This window comes from Argentina silus (assembly GCF_951799395.1).
Source record: "Argentina silus genome assembly, chromosome: X".
In the NCBI taxonomy this organism is placed as follows: Eukaryota; Metazoa; Chordata; class Actinopteri; order Argentiniformes; family Argentinidae; genus Argentina; species Argentina silus.
Genome location: NC_139653.1, coordinates 25,358,549 through 25,382,857, shown reverse-complemented (window position 1 = coordinate 25,382,857; position 24,309 = coordinate 25,358,549). Strand labels below are relative to the sequence as shown.

The following is a 24,309-nucleotide window of genomic DNA, read 5'->3' as shown; positions in this document are numbered from 1 at the left end:
TTGGCAGTGGGTTCCCATCGCCGTCTGCATCATGTGGTGACATATTTTCTTGTGGAGACATCACACCATCCTGTTCCATCGCTTGTGTAGGCCTCAAGTCACAATCTATTGAATAACAAGATGAACGTTATTTGGATGTTTAAACTTCATGTAGAATCCCTGGGGATGTGTGAAAATCAGTGAAATCTAAATAATGATTTATACATTGTCCATAGTAGTCATATGTTTAACCTAGTATGAGGGCTGTGTGTGTGCACGTTACTCGTGCTGCTGTGCTAAAATACCACCTTCTGAAGACATCAATAGGTTCATGTTAATCTGCCTAATCAGTGAATATATGGAGAATGATACTGAAGGTATGGCAAAGTAGTAGTAAATAAAGTGGTCTGTCAATTCAGTGGCCTAAATTAAGGACAGAGCTGGTAAAGTTGATGCATTTTAAAATGGAGCACACACAAAAAAAAAAAAAATGTACTACCCAACATCAAAATACATACCGACATGTCCCGTTCATGCACCTTTTCTGCGATGTCCTCTTCACACACATCCTCTGCATCGTTGTCCGGCTGGATGGTTTCTAAATGAATGGTATAAAAAAAAAACACAGTACCACTTTCATTAGTAGTCATTAGGTCTTATGATCCACATGGCTCATAAGATGAGGAAGAGATAAGGAATCTACAAATTTTGGAGGCGGCTCTTCGGAGCGTGTTGGTAAATCAATCTGTTAAACAACCAATAACAGGTTTCAAAGATGTCGAGATGTTATCCCCAACCGAGTACATACTAAGTTACATACTTAAAGCTAAAAAACACAATAGGTGACTAATATACTTCATACCATTTGGTTCAATGTTGATGTCATCAAGGGTCTTGCCTTTAAACAAGCCGTCCCTGCTCAAGGGCCATCAGGATTTTGCTTATCTTGGCAAGCTGGATGGTGCCCTCAGGTAGCTGGTAGAACTGGCAGTGTACTCTTATATCATGGCCCAGAAAATCTTCAAGCTGGTCCAGCTCTGTGTCATGCAACCCTATCAAAAGTTCTCAATGTGCTTCCTCAGTTTTGTAGAGGTGAGCGAGTGTGGATTTTTGGCACCACAGATCATGACAAACTAACGAATGCAATCAGATCCCCTGTAATGGGACACTGCACTGGGTCTCGCAAACGTGTTTTCTTTGAGGACACCACACTCCTCTCTCTTCTGAACTAGCAGATCAAGTGCGTGCTGGATCGCTGGTGTTAGGAGGACACAAACTTACCTTCCTCTGATTTCTACCCTTGTGAAATGGTGGCAGAGGTTTTTCTCTAGTTCTGAGAGGGCAAGGTTGATGTCATCGTGAGGTTCTGATGTGTCTCTCTCATTTTGGATACCTCCTTCTCTACGGTGGTTGAATAAGATGACTCATGCCAGGGTCACCTTTGCCAGGTTGATCAAGGTCTGGGATGAAGACTCAGATGCCAAGCCATTGCAGTAATGCTGCTGCTTCTCATCCAGATAAGACTGCAGAGTGTTTATGTCTTCTGTGAAAGGCAACAGCTGAGTATTCCACCTGGACTCATTGAGGCCCTTCAAACCTGTGGCTGATACGAGCTCATGCCATCTTGAATCATAGATCTGGCAGAAGCAGCATCCTTGTCTCCTGTTATCATTGAATCACTTTCAAGGAGCAGAGAGATCTTCTTCAGACTGTCAGAGTTTCATAGCAAGTGTTCCGGATCTATATCTGTTGGTTTTATCGTTGTAACCAGCTGTGTGTTTCATTGCAGTGACTGCAAGCAATACGTTTGCTGGTGTGACAATCGTTGATCATCTTCAGGGGTGTGGCACCTGTACCATGTAATCGCAGTCTACCAAGCTCACTCCACTTTTGCCGAATGTATTCCTGCTTGTCAACGTCAGAGCCAAGCCTGTTATACAGGTGCTTTTCCAGCTCCATGATGCACCAGTCACTTTTGACTTCATATGAGACTTTATCCTGAATCATGTGGCTCACCAGCTTCCATATGCCTTGGAGTTGAATGGCTTATGCCACTGCTCTGACATGGAGTTGCACGGCTTATGCCACTGCTTTGACATGGAGTTGCACGGCTTATGCCACTGCTCTGACATGGAGTTGAACGGTTTATGCCACTGCTCTGACATGGAGTTGCACGGCTTATGCCACTGCTCTGACATGGAGTTGCACGGCTTATGCCACTGCTTTGACATGGAGTTGCACGGCTTATGCCACTGCTCTGACATGGAGTTGCACGGCTTATGCCACTGCTTTGACATGGAGTTGCACGGCTTATGCCACTGCTCTGACATGGAGTTGAACGGTTTATGCCACTGCTCTGACATGGAGTTGCACGGCTTATGCCACTGCTCTGACATGGAGTTGCACGGCTTATGCCACTGCTCTGACATGGAGTTGCACGGCTTATGCCACTGCTCTGACATGGAGTTAAACGGCTTCTGCCATCGCTCTGTGGGGATATTCCCCACTATCAGTACTGGACTCAGAAAGCTCATCAGATCCATTAGGACTCTTCTCTTTCATCTTTAAGAAACATCAAATTAAAAAAACAGTTCAGAAACACAATACAAATATGAACCCTTTTCTAACAAACAATTGTAGTTCCTATATTACAATGTAACACAAAGTGTTAGTGGCTAATAATTTTACCAGACAAATAAACAAATATTGGACAAATGTTTGCCATGTCATTCTTTTTCACTTTTTGTGTCTAAAAGCTCATCAGATCCATCAGGAATCTTCTCTTTCATCTTCAACAAAGAGCACAAAATTCAGAATCACAATACTATTTTAGCAGAAACAATTGCAGTATCCAATCTTATGTAATGCTGCAACCAACAGCTGTTGATTATTGCTTTAATTAATCAAAATGACTGTTTTGCTGTCTAAATGTTATATCAAACATTAAGATGTTTTCAGTGAAACTAACCACTAAGCCTACATACTGCAATGTTGCAACGCTTTAACTTGAAATTGAAAACATGTATTACCAATGTTATTGACTTAATCAATTTGTTGTTGCCACCCTATTCTTATGAATTACAATCAAAGTGTGAGAAGCAGAATGTTAACAGACATACAGTACCTTCGGAAAGTATTCAGACCCCTTCACTTTTTCCACATTTTGTTGTGTTACAGACTCAATTTAAAATGGATTAAGTTAAAATAATTTGTCATCAATCCACACACAATACCCCAGAATGACAAAGTGAAAACCTTTAAAAACTGAAATTTTAGAAATGTCAGTAAATTTATAAAAATTGAAATACAGAAATACCTCATGTACATAAGTATTCCGACCCTTTGCTATGACACTCTTAAAATGAGCTAAAATGGAAAAAATATCATCAACTAATCACTCAGTAAGTTGAATTGAGTCCGTCAAGGATAATAGTTCATGTAATTTTGGAATTAATATCTTTGTTTTTATAGGGTCTCTGATTTGCATAGGAATCAATTACACACTGTGGTTTATTTGGTTTTACTACAAAGCATTAAGTTTGGTGCAAATCCAGCACATGCAATGCAGTTTCCACACCATCTCTCGTGTGAAGAATAGTGGTAGCTGCATCAAGTTATGGGTATGTTTGTTACTGGCAGGGACTGGGGAGTTTGTCAGGATCAAGAGAAAATTATGAAATTTGCTGAGTTGGTAGTGACATCCTAATCTACACAGTGTGTAATTGATTCCTATGCGAATCAGAGACCCTATAAAAATGATAAGAAAGATATTATTTCCAACAGTACATGAACTATTATCCTTGCATTAAGATGGACTCAATTCAACTTATTGAGTTATTTGTTGATGACATTTTTGCATTTTAGTGTCATAGCCAAGGGTGCATACTTATGTACATGAGGTATTTCTGTATTTCAGTTTTAATACATTTTATTTTACTGAAATTTCTAAACATGTTTTCGCTTTGTCATTCTGTGGTATTGTGTGTGGATTGATGGCAAATTCTTTTAATTAAATCCAGTTTAGAGTGAGTCTATAACACAACAAAATGTGGAAAAAGTGAAGGGGTCTGAATACTTAATGAAGGCATTGTATGGACATATCATGTGATAAATAATAAACGCTTGCCTTAAAGATACAACATCTATATAGATATGTCTACAACTATAGCTGACAACATTGTTGGGGGGCTTACTAGGATACTTTTGGTCCTCCTAAGCCTTGGCACAGTCTCTGGATCACTGTTAGACACTGGGTTTGAATTCTGGTCCAGTGTTCTAGTATTGAAAATAAGTTGAATTTGAGATAACAGGTGGATGTGAGATGCAGTGTGCTTTCATAATCATGGAAACACTGGGAAAACTGTTTCTTTGTAATATTATACCAGTTAAAAGATTCAGGCCAGAAAGAGAGAGTAGCTCAAGGAGTAAATCAATCATTAAACTATCTCTCCCTCACTTAAATACAGCACTGCATGCAACAACTGCTTCCCAGTCATTGTTGAACTAGAACAAAACTAATTATTTAAAATAAATATATATATATATATACACACTTTATTAGGAACCCTATACTAATACTGGGTAGGGCCTCCTTTTGCTCTCAAAACAGCCTCAATTATTCATGGCATTGATTCCACAAGATGTTGGAAACATTCCTTTATGATTCTGGTCCATGATGACATGACTGCATCATGCAATTCCTGCAGATTTTTCAGGTGCACTTTCAAGCTGTGAATCTCCCGTTCTACCACATCCCAAAGGTGTTCAATTGGATTCATATCCAGTGACTGGGAAGGCCACTGAAGAACACTGAACTCATTGTCATGTTCATGAAACCAGTTTGAGATGACTTTTGCTTTGTGACATGGTGCATTATCATGCTGGAAGTAGCCATTTGAAGATGGGTAAATTGTGGCCATGAAGGGATGCACATGGTCAGCAATAATACTCAAATAGGCTGTGGCATTCAAGCGATGATTGATTGGTATTAACGGGCCCAAAGTGTACCAAGAAAACATTCTCCACACCATTACACCACCTCCACCATGAGAAGGTGTACAGGTGTTCCTAATAAAGTGTTCAGTGAGTGTATATACGTATAAAAAATATATATCAGGGTTGGGGTCAATTCCATTTAAATGTAATTCAATTAATTCAGGAATTGAAACTTCACGTTATAAAACGCATGTGAAAAGCTTCTCATTAACCTTATGAATATATATTAAATGTATTGATTTGCCATAATCAAATAATGGAATAGATCATTTAGTCTAAATTCTGAATTGATCCAACCCTGCTAAATATCCTTTTCTCAGTATATTGAAAGTTGTGAGCAGCCACTAAATACCAACCACACACCTAATAAATACAAAGAAAATTCAACAATGATTCAAATTGTCAGTTTAGTTGCAGCTGAGGTGGAAACCATCATATGCAAGGAAGGAATATAGATATAATTGTTTAAAATACTGACGCCACCAAGAGGACAAAGCTAGCAGTGTTCATCTGTGTCTGTGTATTTTCACAACTTGGCTATTTTCACAACTTGAGTGTACAGTAAGGCTGTGACAACAGCCTGACAGTAGTAGAAACAGCAGGAGACCAACAGATTGACCATCGTCTCTTTAGTGTGACTTTGAGCCAATCAAAGAACAGTGTCTAGCTTCCAGAACTTGTCCTATTTCAATTAGCAAAACTAATTACTAAGCTAACCAGCAGCCTAAAATCTAGATTTTTGTCTAGCACCAATTTGTTCTCCACGTGTGCAGTCTGTCCCTCACCTGGGTAGAATTAAAATCTGAGTTTAACAGCCGAACAAACAATGTTTTACATTCACTGAAAGCTAGATTAGGTTATCAGAAAATGTTTAGTAACGCATTTTTATTTTTTTTGTAATTTTGGGTCCTTAGTTTTCTTTTTTTGCATTACCCTTAGGGGCTTCCGTAGTTTCTCTCACTGTTCTGTGACAATGAAACTGTTCACAAAAGATAATCTGACAATTGCTTTTAGTTGTTCTTTGTCTGTAATGGTGGTGAAAATGTAGATGTCCCCACTCTGCAAATCAAGCAGGGTGTGTTAAGGTGGTTCCCAGAAGTACTGTATACCTGACAGGTTCTGTCCCCACCGTTAATGCAAAACAAGCAGTGTGTGAAGGTGTGTTAACGGGGGGCCAGAAGAAAGGAATACCTAAAAAAGTCCTTATGTGATGACTCAGTCATGTCTGGGATAAAAGTTCTTAATATTGTTAATTTTAAGTGATGTCTGTGTTTATGAAGTGCTTCTGATCATGTCTGATTTTTCTCAGAAACCTACAACCTCTAGAAAGGGTGGTACCCACAAGTGATGTTTCTTACAACAAACCCCCACAATGTAACAAACACAAGGATAGGTGCATGCATGCATGTGTGTGTGTGTGTGAAAGAGAATGACAATCCACATATCTGTAATACCCATGATGATTCTTCACTGTCAATCAATCAATCAACACTAGATACTGTATTATCACTAGGGTACACAGCAGGATTCGGTGCGTAAGGGTCATACAATGTTGGCTCCAAAGCCAGAGAAAGGCTGAAGCACAGCTTTTCATATATGCTCCCATTTCAAAGATGGACAACAAAAAGTCCTAAAGATTTGATCTGCCTGATGTGATTGTGTGTGTGTGTGTGTGTGTGTGTTTAAGGAACGCTTATTGGTGGCGGTGGATCAGGTGATTTAAGTGTGAAAGCTCGGTTACACTGATGGATTTAGGGACATTCTGGGTTTGTCGCATTAGCCTAAAGTTCCTCTCCTTGCCTCCTCTCATTCATCTGCACTAATCTGAAAACACATGATGGGTGATATTGAATGTTGAATTATGACGACTAGCAATTTGCTGCCAAACAGCCCAGTTCTTTCAGATCAGTGAAGGAAGTGAAGAATGCACACAATGAAGAAAAAACTCTATTTCTTTCTATCGTCCTTTATTATGAGGCTTTAAAGGAAATGCTGAAAGCATATAGGCAACACTGTCTTCTTTTTTTACAGAATGGATGAACAGAGATACTTCTACTGGACCGGAAGGATAGGATAAAGAATACCATATTTATATTAAATACAACAGTTCCTCATAGCACCATACCATACCAACACAATATCAAAATAAAAAAAAAATCTATTTTTGATTTCATAAAATCTCTGTAAGGCAATATGACAAGTATACACTAATAATACATAGAACATTTTGTGCATTAAACTTGCAGCTATTCTACAGTTTGTACAATGAACTACATAGGTACACACATTACCAGAGAAACAACAGTCTTTCAGTGCACAAACACACAAACACTTTACACAAATTACATATTATAAAAACAAGTTATTGTTCAAGAAACAGTCCACCTGGAAGCTTTTCATCTCAGCTTTCCGTTCACATACGTATTTGTCTCTGATGGCGAGTTGAGCACCTTGTTCTAACCAATGATGGACCGGACTGAATAGTTCAGCCAGAGGAAATGTGAGAGAAACCTGGGAGATGAGAGAGAGAGAGGAGAGGGTCCCACTAACCCATTATGGCAACTCTGCACAAACAGGCACATATGATACATTTCCCTGTGAAGTAAAAACTATATTGTTCCTCTCTTTTTATCAATATCAATACTTTTTTTTCTCTCTCCAGGCACTTAAAGCTTATCATAAACACCATGACAGACACTCGCTCTCCAGTATCTCTCTGTACTGTACCCCTTTCTCTCCCACCCCTTCCTTCTCTCTCTTTTAGTGCCCCTGGTCCTTGTGTAGCTGCATTCTGTCTTTTTCCACTTGGAGACGCTCTCGCTCTATATGCAGTCTCCCTGACTCAAACTTGAAGAACTGAAGTCTCTCTTTCTCTAGCTGCAATCTCTCCTTCTCCAGCCTCAGTCTCTCAGCCTCCAGATCCACCAAAGGCAACCAGGGCTTACTCTCCTTCTGGCCATCCTGTGCTGAGGATGAAGAGGTAGAAGGGGTGGAGGAGGATGGTGGGCATTGCTGGGGGGGAGGGGCGAGAGCGGAAATGGCACGTTCTGATTGGTTCATAAGCAGCATCCTAAGCCTCTCTTTCTCTATCTGCAACCTCTCTTTCTCCAGCTGTAATCGCTCCCGCTCCACCTCCGACTGACGCAGTCTCTCCCTCTCCAATAACAGCCTCTCTCTCTCCACCCCCAAGCGTTCCGTTTCCACAGCCAGACGCTGCTTCTCCAGTTCCACTCGTTGTTTCTCCATGGCAACCAAAAGTCCAGCAGTCTCGTGGTTGGCTAATCCCAGCCCAGCGACACCCATTCCGCCCAAGCCACCAAATGAGAGGTCCCGATTCATGGATACCGCTGCCCCCTTGGAGGCGCTGAGCATTCCAAACTCGTCAATGTGAGCGTAGATCTCAGGAACACGCCCCTCACCACGATCCATGTCTGGTATGAGTGAGGGGAAACAATCATCATCATCATCATCGTCATCTACCTCACCGTCTCCAGTATCACCATCACCCTCCAGCTGAACATGAGAGAGAGAGGGAGAGGGGGTCAGTAATACACAGTACACACAGGTACATACAGTGTACACACACAAAACACACACACACTCACCCTGTATCCATTGGCCTCCTCTTCCATCTTAACCCCTGACGGTGCCATTGTATGTCCGCTAGGCTCCCCCAGATCTGCAAGGTCCTGCCAGTCGCACTGGCCCTCCTTGGGAAAGCCACAGAGATCTAGCGACTGGTCCCCAGAGCCTAGCGAGGCCTCATGTTCAGGGGAGGGAGGCTGGTACTCTCTCTTCAGCCCGGAAGAGAGAGACAGCTCAGCTCTCAGTTGCTTCCTCTTCATCAGTGCCCGCCAGTCGAGGTACCGCCGCTTCACCTGGGACCAGACAAAGAAGGATTGGATTAATCATGATAAAAGGATGAGGGATAGCCAGTAGGCTCCCACATGGTCTGTCATGACTCCACTTAAATCATGTTAAACCCTTACACACACCTCTGCAGCTGTGCGTAGCTCTCCTTCCCCTAATGCATTCACTCCTCCAGCTACCTCCTCCCAGGACCTTCTCTTGAGTTCGTTGATAGCTGTGTTCTGCTGGCGTGAGAACAGTATGTCTCGTCTTGCGTGGATCTCACGGATCAATGTCTGCGTCTCACGAACGCTGTAGTTACTCTTCCTTTTCCTCTTCAGGTGCTTAATCTGAAGGAAATCCAGTGTGGCGGTCGGGAAGGGACACGCAGAGAGAAGGAGGGATGGGTGAAGGGAGGGATGGAGAGGTATGCTTGAGAGATGGATATGGACGGAAAGAGGGATAGAAGAGGTAGAGGGGGGACTAAAAGAGAGATTTGGGAGGAAGTCTAAGGGATCAAGAAAAGGTGAAAGGTTAGGACTTGGTCTTCAGGCCTGTTTGCTGATGAAGAGTCTTATTGTCGGAGAGCTGTATGTGTGTGGTGTTGGAAAGGTTTAGCACAAGCTTGGGAAAAGACATGGAGTGAGGTGGGGTGGAGCGGATGACCCAGAGGTCAATCAAAGGTCACACAGGTGAGTGATGACAGGTTTCTCCTCTGGAGAGCATCGATCAGGACAGGACATAGCTTCCTCCTAAAACAAGAGCATGTTGTGAGCTTCATATTGAGTCATAGAAGAAAGAGCAACACGGCCAATTGCTTGCATCATTTTAAACCATCTCAAACATGTCGTTCATTCATTTTATTCACTTACTGATTCTAAGCAAACTGAAGTCTTCCTATTGAGCAAGCTAAGGTACATGCACAGGTTGATGTTTTAGTTGATAAGCTAGATTGAATTGCCTATGGTATATTGCATCAACTAACCTTTTTGCGAAAGTATCTTTGCTCGCTAGCTAACGTAAGCTAAACAGCTGCTGTAGCTAACGTAACGCTACATGCTTGGGGTGTACGCTAATAGGCTACTACAAGCACGTCTGCAACATAAAAGCTCAAGAACACGATATCCGTTTTGTTGATGCAGTTAGCTAGATATCTATTTTATCTAACAGAAAATTTGGTGTTGTGCTTTTCATTGTAGCTAATCGAAAAATAGCTCACCTATCAATCGTAAAGGACAAATCACAGATGCTCGTCAACGCCAAAACTGAATCGGATTCAGAACAACACCTTTTGGCGACGCACTGTAAACATCTCTCCGATTGGTCCATTCAGTGCCTCTCCCACCCATGACGTATCACGTTCTACCTTCCCCTTTCTTCCGGACATGTGTTTTTGCAGCTGTCAAATCCAAGATAGTAAACATTAGCTACAATTCAGCGGATCAAATGCTGCTGTTGCGGTATACTAGTTAACCAAAACTATATAGTTAGCTTGCGATGTGTATTGAGTAGGTACAGACACGAAATATAACTTCTACGGTGTCTATTTCGGTAACGGTACCGTGATGGTAGGCGTACGTTGGTCTTTCAGATGTGGTTCGTGGACACCGACCCGGTCCGAGTGGCTACTCGCAGCCTGCTCTGTCCAGCGCGAGGAGAAAGAGCGAATTGGACAGTTCTTGTTCGCGAAGGACGCCAAATCAGCGATGGTCTGTATTGGATTGTGTTGTCTTTAGCTGTCGAGGTGTGGCTTGTTTCTTCATGCAATGCCTAACAATTTAATTAATTTCAGGGTGTTAAATTAGGTCTAGTACAGTCAAAGGAAATCTGATAAAGCTTTTCTTCATCTATTAGCTTGGCCTTGGATGGCTGCAGTGTGTACAGGATGTTGTCGCCTTCTGGCACTAAAACACATTGACTTAGTCAACAAGCCTAATCAAGTTGAATCACTGGGACTTCAACGAGTTCATATCAGATGCGATATATATCAGATATTACACAAAATCCAGCGAAGTGTGCACCTTAACCCCATGACATAAGTGAAGAACCTAATGATATTCCTTCATGTTAAATGATGGCGCTCATGGCGGCATATGTGTGTGGCTCAGTCTCGCTATAGGTCTATGTCTTCCTTTTTGGTATCTATCTATGGCTGCCAATCCAGCTTTCCCCTCTCATCATCTCTATATCTGTGTCTGTTTGTCTGTCACTCTTTCTCCTCTATTCTTTCTTATTTTTCTTAATTTTCTTCTTCTTTTTAATCTTCGACTTCTTCATCTCCTTCTATTTCTCAAGCAGAGCTTGTTGCTGAGGTGTACTGTTTTTGTGATTTCTATGAAAGTGTGTGTGTGTGTCATGTCTCTTTCTCCCTTCTCTTAGGCTGGTAGGTTGTTATTAAGGAGGTTGGTGTGTGAGAAGATGGGTGTTCCGTGGTCTGAGATCTGTCTGAAGCGTTCTCCCAAAGGGAAGCCTTACCTGGCTGCTCCAGCCTGCTCGGGGCCCAAAGCCTCGGGTTGGAGTTTTAACGTGTCCCACCAGGGGGATTACGCTGTGCTGGCTGCAGAGCAGGGGCTGGAAGTGGGGGTGGATGTGATGAAGACCACTATGCCAGGTAATAAGAATCATCTGATGTGTGTGGGTCAATTGTGAGGACTCAGCCGCATGTCTCCTATGAATGATAAGGGGCAACTTCACCTGGAGTAGATGTTCTGGATGGGCGGGAGCTTGAGAGAGAGAGAGAGACCTCCCTCTCCTCCATAACTCACAGCTCCAGTCTCTCTATTTAATCTTTCCCACCAGTCTGTCACCACAAATCTCATTTGGCTTCTTCTCCAAACCTTCTGAATGTTAATCTCCTAACCCAGTCCTGTCATTCACCGAAACCCATCTCTCAAATCCTTTTTTACAATCACCAAATTCGTATCAAATAACCTGCTTCATCTGGAAGGACTGAATGTGCTACACAGCCCTATTCCTTGGAGAAAAATACTATTTAGAGGGAAGGAGGGAGAGAGAGAGAGAGAACCCTAAAGAAAAAGGTATCACCTAAAGCACACACTTATCTCTCTCTGTGTGCCCCCAGAGAATAGTTAGGCTCTTTAAACCTTATAGATGGGCTGTCATGTTATGGAGTCATAACATAGTATTATTTCTAGTGCCCTGTAATTGCTATGTTGGCCACATGGTGTCGATGTTGCCTATCATTTACCTAAGAGAGATTTTGCAGTGCACTATTATCAATGGTTTCACAATCTTCCTCCTCAATTCACTCAGGATCACTCTTTGGTCTTTAAAGATGATATGTTCCCCAGATATTTGGCAATTAACTTGGTAGTTTGGACAATAATGAAGTTATCAAAGAAAAACTAATATCCCCCAGTTATATTGCCTAACTGGCCATTTCTCGTTCTCCTCCCACCCCAGGTAGCAGTTCTGTCCCAGAGTTTTTTCGGCTCATGACTCGGCAATTTACTGAGTATGAGTGGAGCGTTATACATGGAGCCGGATCGGAATGGCAGCAGTTGACCATGTTCTACAGACACTGGGTAAACAATTACATTGGGATCTCAGTAGTACCCTGTATATAGATTACCTGGTAGTATCAACACACACTAACACACTCATACACTACAAACACTCAAACACACCAAACTTGCACTCACAGACACTTAAACCATGCTAAACCAATATGTTCTGAGATTCATGAGAGGGCGGCACAAGGACATCAAGTATTGATATCATGATTGTTGACTAATGTTAGTGCTCTCCTGTTGCTATAGAGATTAGCCTTGTAATACTGTTATAGTGGCTTACCTCTATGTAACAAGGTTTGCTGGATTTAAGAAATGTATCCATACACTCACTGTCCCTCAGTCACACCCATGCAAACATGCGCACGTGCTGACACACACACACACACACACACACACACACACATTTGAATACATTATTTGGGTTCACAATTAAGAATTGTGTCAGAGAACCCAAAACAAAGATCATACAGATATCAAGGAAACAAGGAGCACCATTTTCGCCCCACAGCCGCTGACAGAGCAGTATTAGAGCTTGGCTTTTTTTGTTGTTGCTGGATTTAAGAAACGCATCCACACACGCTGACTGTCTCAATTGCACACATGCGCACACCTTCAAACATTATTTAAAACTAGTTGTGTGCCACAATAAGTCTTCCCTCTAAAGTACACCACATTGTATTTTTTATGATTGCTTTTTTCTGATTTTAAATGTATACCTTGCTGCAAGCTAATTGGTTGTTTCCCCTGTCTGTCAAGGCGCTGAAGGAGAGCTTCATCAAGGCGATTGGCACAGGGTTGGGCTTTAACCTGCGAAGAGCAGAGTTTCACCTCTCTCCTAAACCAATCACAGAGGACCAGTTGCACTGTGGAACCACAATGCACCTGGATGAGGAGGAGGAGAAGGGCTGGGCCTTTGAGGTGAGAGGGCCAGATATTTCAGCCATGTAATACAAGCAACCATTACAATTGCTACAATGTCATCTAGCCCCTTAAAACAGTAACTTATCTTCCTCATGTGCACAGATATAGTAGATGAAAGTATAGATGGTATCACTAGATGGTAATAATACTGTTGTTATAATGCAGTACACACATTTTTGCTTAGACAAAAAGGATTTTGTTTTCCCATTTCTGCTGGATAGATTTCCATCATATGGCCAGCTCTATGGCTTCAGTCAAAGATGGAATTTCTGCGGATAAATCAGGACTTCCAAAGTCCACGGAGGAGAGGAGATTGGAGTAGAATCAAGAGTAGAATCAAGAGTAGAGTCAAGAGTGCGTACAGTATTAGGCACATAGCCATAGGGTGCTCTTTTCAGTATCTCTAGTGTGTGTCAAAAACTCGAAGCATTAGGTTCTCTTTTAGCATCTGGTTTACAATAATCCCCTTTTGGCAGCAGCTCAAACTCTGATACGATCCTACATTTCACAGCCACTAAAAGCAGCTTTGCGAGGAGTGAGGTCTCATTAGCAACTGAAGCTAACACTATCCTACTCCATATCCATTAGCAGAGCCTCATTAGCAACTGAAGCTAACACTATCCCACTCTTTTGTCTTTTAGCGAGGAATCATTAACAGCTGAAGCTAACACCAAAGAGATTATACTAAAAAACTGCATTTCTAATACAATCTAATCCTTGACCACGCTTGTAGGCTGTGTCATGGGGGGCGCTAGCCAATAGCATCTATGGCAGAATTTTGTTATTTTGTCAAGTTTCAGAGCCACGGGAAGCTGCATGTGTGCAGTACAGCAAAAGCGAGCAAATATGAGGCACTCCCTTCAAACAAAGTTGGTTTTTTTACAAGAATGAAAGTCTGTCTGTTTGTCTGTTTGGATACATGAAGTCAGAACATATTAATTTACCTAAAACTGTGGCTGAATGTACAAAACACCAGTATATCCGTTCACATAAACCCTGGTTTTGTCTCTCAAATCTGCTTTGTGGGGCATTGAGTAATGGTCACTTGGAACACTGGGTTTAAAAAATGTGTTAACACCCTCCTGCGACATTGCACAGCTCTTAACAGCAGCTTAGCACTTAGGAGCTTGGTCTCATTAGCAGCTAAAGCTAAAACTTTGCTGCACCATTTAGTTCTTAGCAGCTAAAGCTAACGCTCCAAGCTAATCTCCATTCCAGTGAATACTCGCAGTGCTGCATTTCACATTTGGTTTCCTATCTCAGTGGCTGTCAGGGATCTGACACACACACGCACATGCACACACACACACACACACACACACACACACACACACTGTTTTAGGCTCTCACAATCTAATTCTCTGAGGAATGAAAAACAAACGTGTTAATGTCTTTTGATTCTCCAGTGACTTCTCCTTGGAAACATCTGAAACTAAATTTGAAGTATTTATAGAAACACACACACACACACTTCATGTGAGGCAGGGTAGAGTGTGTTTCAGAGGGAGTTTGGTCCAAGATACAAGTGCCATTCACACCAGAGGGGGTTCTATAAAGGAGTGTTACCAATGGAGAAAATTATAGCCTCTCAAGCTCATACACACTAATTCTTTCTGTATTAACCCTTTCAGAATTGTCTTCTGTTCTTCTCACACCTCTATCTCCACGTTTACAGTAGTACAGTAGTGTTATAACAATGGTTGATCTTCTGAATTGTTTAGTCACACACACACACACACACACACACACACACACACACACATACACACATTCAGCATTAACATAGAAATTAAGAGAGCAGCAGTGCTGACCTCCTGGCTTCTGACCCCTTGCTGCTGTGTGTTGATTGGTCAGTTTTTAATGAGGTGGCGTCCCAGGCCCTGTCACTTCCTGGTGACCCCATGTAATGTCATGACCTCACCATGTCTTAATGATGTCACAACACTGGCGGTGTAGGATTTAATAAGAGAAGCTCAAACACATACACGTACCCACCTCACCCCACAAACATAGGCACACACACATACATACATACATACAGAAAACTTGCTGTGTGAGACATAATTAGAGAAGCACAGAGCGGGAAAGATACTCTGTAACATGATACATATACATAGTCATAAACCCACACTAAAAGAAATACAGATTTCATGTGCCGACACCACACACACACTAACACATGCACAGCACTGTGAAAGGGGCCATGTTGAAGGCAAGCAAGAGACTCAACAGATGTTTACAGCTCATTCAAACATAAAACATACAGTACACACTGCCTCTCCTCAACCTCTCTTATTTAACAACATATAGTACGGAGGGTGTGCCGCCACTCCTTCACCTTTAAAAAGCAAATGAGGCAGTCTATTTCCTCCTTTTAAATGTTTCTCTCTTTTAATCTCCTCTGTCTATACACACTTTCAATGTCCTTTCTTCCTCTGTGCTCTCTTTGTGTCCATCTCCTTACTGTAGTGAAGCATCCATTACCTGGGAATGCCAGTGGATTCCCTGGAATGGGTGTAAATGGGCCTGCGATTAGGACAATACCATGTGGTGTGTGGATGTGTGTTGTCAAAGACCAGTAATTAATCATGCACATTAGTCAATCGCTGGCATCCAGACCGATTTTAAAATAGGTAATCGATTCATTGAAAAAGACAACTTTCCCCTCACTTTTAGTGCCACAACTGAAGCAAGCCACTTGCCTGTGAGATTGTGGGTGAGGTTTGTCTAATTTTATCCAACAGAAGCAGACCCTGCTCTTTTATTCACTCACTGTCACTATCGAATCACTCCTGGTTAAGCATGAGCTCTGCAGTCAAATTAAAAACATTTTTTTTTAAATGATGCACCATAGTGTGTGGCAACCATTACTTAATCGATTACCAAAAACTTGCATCAGACCCAACCCTAAACACTGGACAGTATTTGCATGCAGGTATAATATACAGTGCCTTCAGAAAGTATTCAGACCCCTTCACTTTTTCCACATTTTGTTGTGTTATAGACTCAATTTAAAATGGATTAAATTAAAAGAATTTGCCATCAATCCACACAAAATACCCCAGAATACTTCATGTACATAAGTATTCAGACCCTTTGCTATGACACTCTTAAAATGAGCTAAAATGCAAAAATGTCATCAACAAATCATTCAATAAGTTGAAGTGAGTCCATCTTAATGCAAGGATAATAGTTCATGTAATTTTAGAATTAATATCTTTGTTTTTATAGGGTCTGATTTGCATAGGAATCAATTACACACTGTGTGGATTAGGATGTCACTACCAACTCAGCAAATTTCATAATTTTCTCTTGATTCTAACAAACTCCCCAGTCCCTGCCAGTAACAAACATACCCATAACTTGCTACCACTATTCTTCATACCAGAGATGGTGCGGAAACTGCATTGCATGTGCTGGATTTGCACCAAACTTAATGCTTTGTAGTAAAACCAAATAAACACATTTCCAGCCACTTTCTTTGCTGTATCACTTGAATTCATTGTTGCAAACATAATTATGGATATGAGAGATTATTTTCCATTAAGGGATTCTTTTTGGCCACCTGGTTTTGACCAATTTTGTAGTGATTGAGATGATGTTGTCCCATCGGCTGTGCTTTTTCTTCTCCATTTTTGTAAGTCTTCCCAGGCCTCAGGGTCGCATTCCTGAGCAGTTTTGTTCCTCTCCATTTGATCAGTTTGTAATGACAACCTGATCCACACAGTGTGTAATTGATTCCTATGCAAATCAGAGACCCTATAAAAACAAAGATATTCATTCCAAAATTACATTAACTATTATCCTTGCATTAAGATGGACTCAATTCAACTTATTGTGTGATTTGTTGACATTTTTGCATTTTAGCTAATTTTAAGAGTGTCATAGCAAAGGGCCTGAATACTTATGTACATTAGGTATTTCTGTATTTCAGTTTTAATAAATGTACAGAAATTTCTAAAAACGTGTTTTCGCTTTGTCTTTCTGGGGTATTGTGTGTGGATTGATGGCAAATTCTTTTAATTTAATCCATTTTAAATTGAGTCTATAACACAACAAAATGTGGAAAAAGTGAAGGGGTCTGAATACTTTCCGAAGGCACTGTATAAGTGAGTCTGTGGATGTAGTTGCATATGGGTATAAAAGTACTGTATAAGTGCATATGTTGTGTATACTATATACAGTTTGTCTACTGTGGCCTGCGTAAGTATTAGGACAATTAGGCGCTTTTCATTCTTTTGGTTCTATACTCCAAAAGTTTGGATTTGAAATCAATTACTATGAAGTTGAAGTAGTTTCTCAGCTTTTATTTTATGGTATTTGTGTACATATTTTTCTTAGCATTTAGAAATGACAACACTTTTTATACATAGTCGCCCATTTTCAGGGCACCAAAAATAATGGGACAATTGGCTTGACAGGTGTTTCTGGTTAGTCAGGTGTGTTCTGTGCACATCAGGAATAAGAGCGCTGTCAATGTCTAGTATTGATTCTAGGTTTGCATTTGTACCAGAGTTGCAAGAGGAAAGTTTAGAGAAAAAAGGATCTGCCTGAGATTTACAGCATACCACCCCATCTGTTAAGCAAGGTGGAGGGGATGTTATGGTTTGGGCATGTGTGCTGCCACTAGAACTGGCTAACTTGTCTTAATTGATGACGTATCTGCTGACGGCAACATCAGAATGTATTTTGAAATCTACAGAAACATCTTGTCTCCAAATTCATTGGATGGCGCTGCTTCGTACAATAAAACAATGACCCAAAACATACTGCCATAGCAACTAGGGAGTTTTTCAGGGTCAAAAAGTGGAAAGTACTTGGCCAAGTCAATCTTCAGATTTAAATACAACTGAACATGCATTTAATTTCCTGATAAGATTTTAGGCAAAAGACCTCAAAACATACAACTGAAGTGTCTGGTGGGATCACAGATTTTCGGCTGTTATTGCATGCAAAGGATTGTTGACCAAATACTAAATATTAGATTAGATGATTAGATTAGATTCAACTTTATTGTCATTGTGCAGAGTACAAGTACAGAGACAACGAAATGCAGTTAGCGTCTAACCAGAAGTGCAAAATAGCAGAAAGTGCAATGAACAGTATTTACAGGTAGTGCAATATATGATCAGTAGTAGTGCAGTATAATATAGCAGTGCAGTATAGCAGTATATGAGTAACAGTAGCATTATAGCAGAATAAATAGTTACAGTATGAACAGTGTAGCAGCATATGAGCTGTATGGGTAATGCAGTCTAGCAGTATATATGTATTAACAGTAGCATGAGGTAGATAGCAGAATAAATATAAATATGGAATGCCGTATAAACAGGTATGTACAGTATGTGCAGTAGTATTAAAGAAAATATAAGGATATGTGCATTATGTGCATTATGAACAGTATGAACAGTATGGACAGGTATGTACAGAAGAGCAGTGGTATTGAGTAAGAGCAGGGGAGGGGAGTAATAGTGCAATAGTGCAATTGTCCGGGGGGGGGGGGGGGTTGCAGGGGTAGTAGGTTGTCAGGTCGGTGCAGTGTTCAAGTTCAGTTGGGTGACAGCCGCAGGGAAGAAGCTGCCTCTGAACCTACTGGTTCGGGTGCGGAGAGACCTGTAGCGCCTCCCGGAGGGGAGTGGGGTGAAAAGTCTATGGTTGGGGTGAGAAATGTCCTTGACGATGCTGCGTGCCTTACGCAAGCATCGTTTGCCCTGGACAGCCTCGATGGAGGGGAGTGAGGAACCGGTGATGCGTTGGGCAGTTTTCACCACCCTCTGCAGTGCTTTCCGGTCCGATGCCGAGCAGTTGCCATACCATACTGTGACACAGTTGGTAAGGATACTCTCGATGGTGCAGCGGTAGAAATTCACCAGGATCTGAGGAGACAGATGGACCTTCTTTAGTCTCCTCAGGAAGAAGAGACGCTGGTGAGCCTTCTTTATCAGGGTGGAGGTGTTGAGGGTCCAGGAGAGGTCCTCAGAGATGTGGACACCCAGAAACTTGAAGCTGGTGACTCGCTCCACCTCAGTCTCGTTGATGAGGATGGGGGTGTGTGCGCCAGCTTTAGACTTCCTGAAGTCCACAATGAGTTCTTTGGTCTTCTTGGTGTTGAGAGCCAGGTTATTGTCGTTGCACCACACTGTTAGGTGCTGGACCTCCTCCCTGTAGGCCGACTCATCGTTGTTGCTGATGAGACCGATCACCGTTGTGTCGTCTGCAAACTTAACAATGGTGTTTGAGCCATGTACAGGTGTGCAGTCGTAGGTGAAGAGGGAGTAAAGGAGGGGGCTCAGCACACAGCCTTGTGGAACGCCGGTGTTCAGGGTGAGGGTTGAGGAGGTGTGGTTGTGAAGCCTAACAGACTGCGGCCTGTTGGTCAGGAAGTCTAGAATCCAGTTGCAGAGGGAGGGGTTGATGCCCAGTTGCCTGAGTTTGGAGATCAGTTTGGAGGGGATGATGGTGTTGAATGCTGAGCTGAAGTCAATAAACAGCATTCTCACATAAGAGTTAGTCTTGTCGAGGTGGGACAGGGCGGAGTGAAGTGCCGTTGAAATGGCATCCTCTGTACTCCTGTTCTGCCGGTAGGCGAATTGAAAGGGGTCCAGTGTGGGTGGTAGGCAGGTCTTGAGTTGAGCTAAGACCAGCCTCTCGAAGCACTTCATGATGATGGGCGTGAGTGCCACTGGTCGGAAGTCATTTAAGCTCGTTGCAGTGGAGTGTTTTGGCACCGGCACGATGGAGGTGGTTTTGAAGCACGCGGGGACAGCTGCTTGGGCTAGGGACAGGTTGAATATGTCAGTCCAAACCTTAGTCAGCTGCACAGCGCAGGCCCTGAGGACGCGTCCGGGAATCCCATCAGGACCAGCAGCCTTGCCTGCTCAGTGCCGCACACACATATCAGTACTTAATTTGGTCATGATATGAATCTGTCCCATTACTTTTGGTGCCCTGAAATAGGGGGACTATGTATAAAAGTGTTGTAATTTCTGAATGGTGAAACCAACATGTATCCTTGAATAAAAGATGACTATACTATAACCTCATAGTAATTATTTGATCTCAAATCCAAACTTTTGGAGTATAGAGCCAAATGAGAAAAAATGCTTCACTGTCCTATTACTTATGCAGGGCACTGTATGTGTGGTCAAGCAACAGCTGAATAGGCACAGACACAATCTCTTGTCTCTCTTCAGGAGAGCCTCTTGGACCAGGATCACCAGGTAGCTGTGGCCCTTGGACCCTCTAATACACCAGGATCTGTGGTCAGTTACTTGCACGTTGTCGTTGTCTGTGCATGTATGTTTGAAATAAATGACTCTAAATGATTTCTCCCCACTTTCCCTCCCTTTTCCTCAGCCTCCCCCTGCCTCCCCCTCCCCTCCCACCTCCTTCACCCACCTGTCCTTTAGTGAGCTCATCAGCCTGGCCACACCCCTTTCTGAGGAGGACTCTGAGTACTGGGAGAGCTACCAGAGGAAGGCTGAAGCCCCAGACAGACAGAGAGACACACACCTCTGAAAAGAGAACAGGACCAAGTTGTACCTAGACACCTGTGTCCCAAAACTTTTCACTACTCCTTTTCACTACCACTTACCACTACCCCTTGCTCCGACCCCGGAAATATCTGAAGGAGACGAGAGGAGAAGAGTGGAGGAGAAAATGGCTCAGAATTGGGACATCCTACCCACTTTGGCATAATTTGTTGCAACGACAATTACTGATGACTGCAAACCAATCACAGAGCTTTCAATCGAGCCATGTTCATTGAGGAGTGGGACAATGGCAGCATTTGGAAGGAATGTTATTCATATGAATAAAATGTGTTAAAATGCAATGATTGTTCATTGCAGTCATTGTTGGAGCAGTCATCTCCAACAATTATTGTTTTTACAAGAAGAAGAAAAAAAGAAAAAACCATTCTCCCAAAGAATCGCAGATTCCAGACAAGAGCCTGGGAGTGCAGAGTGGGCTACATAATCATCACTCCATGCAGGTTTCATAGAACATACACATAACAAACCATATATGATAAATAAAGTAGATATGTGTTTGCTGTAATGGATTGATCAGAACTGGATGGGTTTGTGGGCTGTGGCCATTACGTGCATCACGTGCCTGGGTAGGCTAAAGTATTTGACCTAAAGCAAAAATATTTGTGTTTAACATGTCTCAATACATATCAAATACAGTGCCTTCGGAAAGTATTCAGACCCTTTCACTTTTTCCACATTTTGTTGTGTTATAGACTCAATTTAAAATGGATTAAATTAAAAGAATTTACCATCAAAGTGAAAACATGTTTTTAGAAATTTCAGTAAATGTATTAAGATTAAAATACAGAAATATCTCATGTACATAAGTATTCAGATCTTTTGCTATGACACTCTTAAAATTAGCTAAAATGCAAAAATGTCATCAACAAATCACTCAATAAGTTGAATTGAGTCCATCTTAATGCAAGGATAATAATTAATGTATTTTAGAATTAATATCTTTGTTTTTATAGAGTCTCTGATTTGCATAGGAATAAATTACACACTGTGTAGATTAGGATGTCACTACAAACTGAGCAAATGGAGAGGAACAAAACTGCTCAGGAATGTGACTCTGAGGCCTGTGTTTTCGCTTTGTCCTTCTGGGGTATTGTGTGTGGGTTGATTGAGTCTATAACACAACAAAATGTGGAAAAAGTGAAGGGGTCTGAATACTTTCCGAAGGCACTGTACATCTATGCTGCATTGCAGATGTTTCCACTGATAGTTGACAGGCTACATCTGAAAACAGTTGAATAAACTATCAACACGTCATCAGCGCAATTGGTCTTAGCATCATATTGATGAGAGATTATTATGACAAAAGAGCTGAATTTGATCAAAGTAAGAAACTCATTTATTTTTGTGCACCGGTACAAAGGAAACTTTTGAATTGTTTAGATATCAGTTGGGGATGGCTACGATGTCACAGGACTGAAATGTGCACTGAAGGAACCATTACTGGTTCCTCTGCCTACTGTCAACTTCGGCAGGTATCTGAAATGGACTTCAACTTCTCCTAAACTATTGGGACACCCTTCAAAATGGCTAAACGAAAATTGAGGTTCTGGGTCAGGAAGAAGTAGTAGTGGAAAGGAGGACATTTTTTTAATTATGGGACCCCTAGATACAATTGGAGTGGTAAAAGGTCAGATAGTGAAGATAAAACCTCTATTGACCTGTGGTGAACTTGGGGGAGTTTGGGTGATTGGGAATACAGTAGATATGTATGTACATTGTCAGAGAACATAATTAAAGAGACACAATGTTTGACCTCAGAACCAGATCACCTTATGAATGTGTGGGCATGTGAAAACTGCTTCCAAATGCGTTCTGTAAATCAAAAGCTAGGTATTGCTTTTTTGAGGATTTCACCCAGAGTGACTATTTGGGGGTAATCACATGGTTTTGAAAACTATACAGAGCTTTAGAGAGGAGTGATCTTACCATTCCCAAATTAGCTGGTTCTGCCTGGTTTGTTTACATCCATAAGCACTGCACTAGCGCATACATCTATCACTTGTTTACTCACGTGCATCTTAGATGCGCTGCCGTTGCTGGATGGGAGGAGGAAAGCAGGAAGTTCATCATTCTGATTATTACTTCCTGGTCTGATAAATATTTTCTTACTTTTTTTTTTATTCGCTCGAAATCTTTTGCTTTCCTGGCTATTTAGATAACAAAGACCACTAAGAACTTGCTGTTGAGTCATGGTGACATTTTCATTTAAATACTTTAACCCTTACATACCCGGACCCAGTTCTCCTTGCATGAAAATTAAGCAGTGATTATGACTACCCAAGGAGACCCCAAATAACACATTTCTGGAAGAAGAAAAAAAATGTCAACACTCATATCAATGTCGCATGCAATGCAATGTCGCAATGTATGCAATGTCGCATTTATTATTGTCTCTATGGCTTTTTAATGCAAAGATTATTATTATTTTTTTTCTATTTTTATTTTCTTTCTTTTTACAAATACAGGCAGTTAACACTTTCATATATTTAGCCATCACCCTCTGGTTGGAGTGCCATGTTTGGAGTTTTCCACCCTGGCGTCAGGTAATGACAGGTATAAAGTTAATCTGTATGGATATTAAGCAGCCCTTTGGATATTTTGTGGGGCCAAAGAAAATCTCAATTATGGAATATACTGTATGTGGATATTTTCAAAACTTGGATAAGTGATGCCGAAACAGGTAAGGGCACTCATGTTGAATTAAGTCACAAGCATAAGAGAGCTGTCAATGTCTAGTATTGATTCTAGGCTTTGTGTTTGCCCTTGGAATCTGCTATTGATGTTTGTCAACACGAAGACCAAAGAGGTGTCAATGAAAGTCAAGGAAGCCATTATTAGGCTGAAAAATCGGGGGGGGGGGGGGAAGAAACATAGCTAAAACCTTAGGCTCACCAAAATCAACAGTTTGGAACATCATTAAAAAGAAGGAAAAAAAAGCACTGGTGACCTCAGCAATTGCATGCGGCATGTTAGGCCAAGGAAGACTTCTACAGTGGAATACTCACCATGATTAAGAAAAACCCCAAAACAACTGTTCCACGGATCAGGAACACTATCCAAGAGGTAGGCATGAATGTTTCAGAGACTACCATCCGCATTTTACCTACTGTAAAAGAGCATTTTTAACCAAAAACCAAAAGAAGTCAATGGTAGCTAAATTAGCATGTTTGAAATGGCCCAAATCATCTCAAAGTAATTTAAATCAAATCATTGAGTCTTTTGAGAAAATATGGGATGATTCAGGCATGACATTTCAAACTTGCTAATTTAGGTACCACTGATTGATGTTTTAGGTACCACTGATTGATGTTTTAGGTACCACTGATTGATGTTTTAGGTACCACTGATTGATGTTTTACATCCCTCCCATTTGAGCCAACACTATTAGTGAGTGCACACAGTGACAACCCCTGGCCAGTACAGATAACAGCTGAGACTAGATGAACTGGGCCATTTTGAATATTGTGGTAAAATGCAGT

The 24,309-nt window shown here is 41.6% G+C and overlaps 2 protein-coding genes across 2 annotated transcripts; one reads left to right on the top strand and one right to left on the bottom strand.

Moving 5' to 3' along the window:
* Positions 1-6,958: 6,958 nt before the first annotated feature.
* msantd4 (Myb/SANT-like DNA-binding domain containing 4 with coiled-coils) lies at positions 6,959-9,669 on the bottom strand (the record flags this gene model as incomplete). The annotated part of the gene is made up of 4 exons (XM_083694646.1): positions 6,959-8,487; positions 8,580-8,852; positions 8,970-9,173; positions 9,658-9,669. 4 exons carry the CDS (start codon positions 9,667-9,669, stop codon positions 7,735-7,737), a joined length of 1,242 nt encoding a protein of 413 aa, XP_083550772.1. The 3' UTR covers positions 6,959-7,734.
* A 547-nt stretch (positions 9,670-10,216) lies between these two features.
* aasdhppt (aminoadipate-semialdehyde dehydrogenase-phosphopantetheinyl transferase) lies at positions 10,217-22,556 on the top strand. The gene is made up of 6 exons (XM_083694980.1): positions 10,217-10,532; positions 11,203-11,434; positions 12,247-12,368; positions 13,113-13,274; positions 20,471-20,539; positions 20,634-22,556. The coding sequence occupies exons 1-6, from the start codon at positions 10,389-10,391 to the stop codon at positions 20,793-20,795; spliced, it is 891 nt and encodes a 296-aa protein (XP_083551106.1). The 5' UTR covers positions 10,217-10,388; the 3' UTR covers positions 20,796-22,556.
* The last annotated feature ends 1,753 nt before the right edge of the window (positions 22,557-24,309 follow it).